Here is a 2,156-nt window from a genome sequence, read left to right on the forward strand (position 1 = left end):
TGAGACCATTTCAACCCCAAAAAGATCTCAAAGTGAGAGGTGGTGAGATGGAAACGTGTGATGGAAATTATTAGTTTCTTCAGAAAAAGCAGGGATTGCATAAACGTGTGGCTGCGGCTGCAGGTCGCAGGGCAGAGAAGCAGGGAAGCATCTATTCCAGGGCGGCTAAAGAGAAAATGTTGCACTCTTACTGTGCTGAAGCACGCTTTTTCCATTCGGATTACACAAAGAATTATTGTACTTGAATGTGTCTTCATCTGGGAGTTTCAGCACATCGACTACAGAACTCTACTCAGCCGTTTGAGAGTTTTTAATTTCAAATAAAAATATACAAAAATAAAGATTACTCACATGTAAATGTAATATTAACCTGAAGTTCTTCTCTTTTCTGTCCCTGCTGAAGGCCCAGATCTCTTTCTCAAACTTTTTTTGTGTTCAGATCTCTGGAGGTTAAAGCCTCTAATGAGGCAACATTTGTTTTATGAGAGGACAGATTAAAAAAGAAAAAAAAAAAAAGAAGCTGAGAAATGATTGGGGATATCACTAGTGAATTCCAGCATGTAAAGTAGGCCTATTTATTAGCTCTCTTTTGCAGTTTTATTACGTGGTTAGGGGGTCCTGCTGACGCTTTTACCCATTAGTTTAAATATTTAAAGTCACCAGTGGCTTAGTTATTCAAATGATGGAAGACATCGGTGGTTCTCTCACGGAGGAAGTTACCGGGCTCCGGTGACCACGGCGTGTCCTTTACGGACGCATCCAAAATGCGGATAGAAATCAGAAAACCCACTTTTCTCCATAAGCACACGTTTAAATTTCTATCAAAGCAAATTAGTGTTTTATTTTGTCATTGTCCTCGTCCATAAAGACAACGGAGGCTTTTTTTTTTTTTTGATGTTTTAAAGGACAATAAAAGCGCAAAACAGCAACTCGTCCACTTGTGATAAGTAAGATAATAGAGTATGTTCGTATTTTTTCCACCAAAGCAGGTGGAACATCAACGAAAATCGTTTTTTTTCCGTGTTCCTTGTGTCACCGAAGATTATTATGGTTGCACGACGTGAAGAGCGGCCGTGAGGGCAGCAGCTCTAGCTGCCGCATGGAGGAAGGTCAGGGGCAGCGCAGGGTTTGCGCGGCTTTTATTTTTGGGGGGGCGGGCCCGTGCGTGACTCGAACTGGCCCCCCGCCGAGTGGTAGGCGCGCATGCACGACCTCCAAACCAGACCGGGGATTCAAAAGACACAAAAACGGAGAGCAAGTGTTGCAAAGTTGTACCTTTTCTCTTCGATCGCCTCCTCCTTCTCCTTTTCAGCTTGCATTTCACCTGTCCGCCCTGAGCCCCCGACGCGCGGCTGTTGTTTCCAAGTACGGATGCCATCAGCGCAGACTGCGGAGCGGAGCGCAGGGGGAGCGCAGACTGCGGAGCGGAGCGCAGGGGGAGCGCAGACTGCGGAGCGGAGCGGAGCGGAGCACGGGGACCAAACTTGTGGACTCGGCGAGGCTAGACCTCTCCTTTGACTTGTCTCGCTTACACCCTCCGCTGCTCTCTGGTAACGCTGCGTCCTCGGGGTTTGACGTAGACTCGCGATAAATGTGTCTCTCCTGTGGTTTTTCTTCTTTCTGTTTGTATCCGCCTAAGCCGGGGGGGGGGGGGGGGGGGGAGGACCTGTGAAACTCCCGCTCCCGGGGAGAGACTGTGGCGGCTCTCAGCAGCACCGATACCTCCGCTGCGCTCCGACAGCTTCTCCGCGCCTCTGCAGAGATCCTGGGCATCAACCACTTTGGATTCAATCACGCAGGACGCCTATCTATTTGCTGCCGAGCTCTCTAATTAGGGTCCAATCGTGGCTGTCTGGGAGGTGTGACATCACCAGCGACACCCACCAGCTCACACCCCTTATTCACCCGATGCTGTTTTGTTCATCATTTTTTTTATGTTGCTTACTTTTTTCCTCGCATTCCCCTCTTCACACTGCAGGGGAAGTCTGTGCCCTCTCGCCCTCCGTTGTGGGGGTGTCGGAGCCTGCCTGGTGGGGTTGTTGCTCAAGGGCACTTCAGCAGGTAGGATGAATGCAGCACGAGGGACTTATCATGGTTATTCCAGCTGGCGAACTATTTCCATACTACAGTGGGGCTCGAAAGTTTGGGCACCCCAG

At 49.2% G+C, this 2,156-nt stretch overlaps 1 protein-coding gene across 1 annotated transcript in view; it reads right to left on the bottom strand.

Moving 5' to 3' along the window:
- adarb2 (adenosine deaminase RNA specific B2 (inactive)) overlaps positions 1 to 1,614 on the bottom strand; it is a 292,008-nt gene extending 290,394 nt beyond the window's left edge. The window contains exon 1 of the mRNA XM_032504062.1: positions 1,276 to 1,614. Within this exon, the coding sequence (XP_032359953.1) occupies positions 1,276 to 1,378 (103 nt within the window). The 5' untranslated portion in view covers positions 1,379 to 1,614. The remainder of the gene's footprint in view (positions 1 to 1,275) is intronic.
- Positions 1,615 to 2,156: the final 542 nt, after the last annotated feature.

This window comes from Etheostoma spectabile, chromosome 22, assembly GCF_008692095.1.
Source record: "Etheostoma spectabile isolate EspeVRDwgs_2016 chromosome 22, UIUC_Espe_1.0, whole genome shotgun sequence".
Lineage (NCBI taxonomy): Eukaryota > Metazoa > Chordata > Actinopteri > Perciformes > Percidae > Etheostoma > Etheostoma spectabile.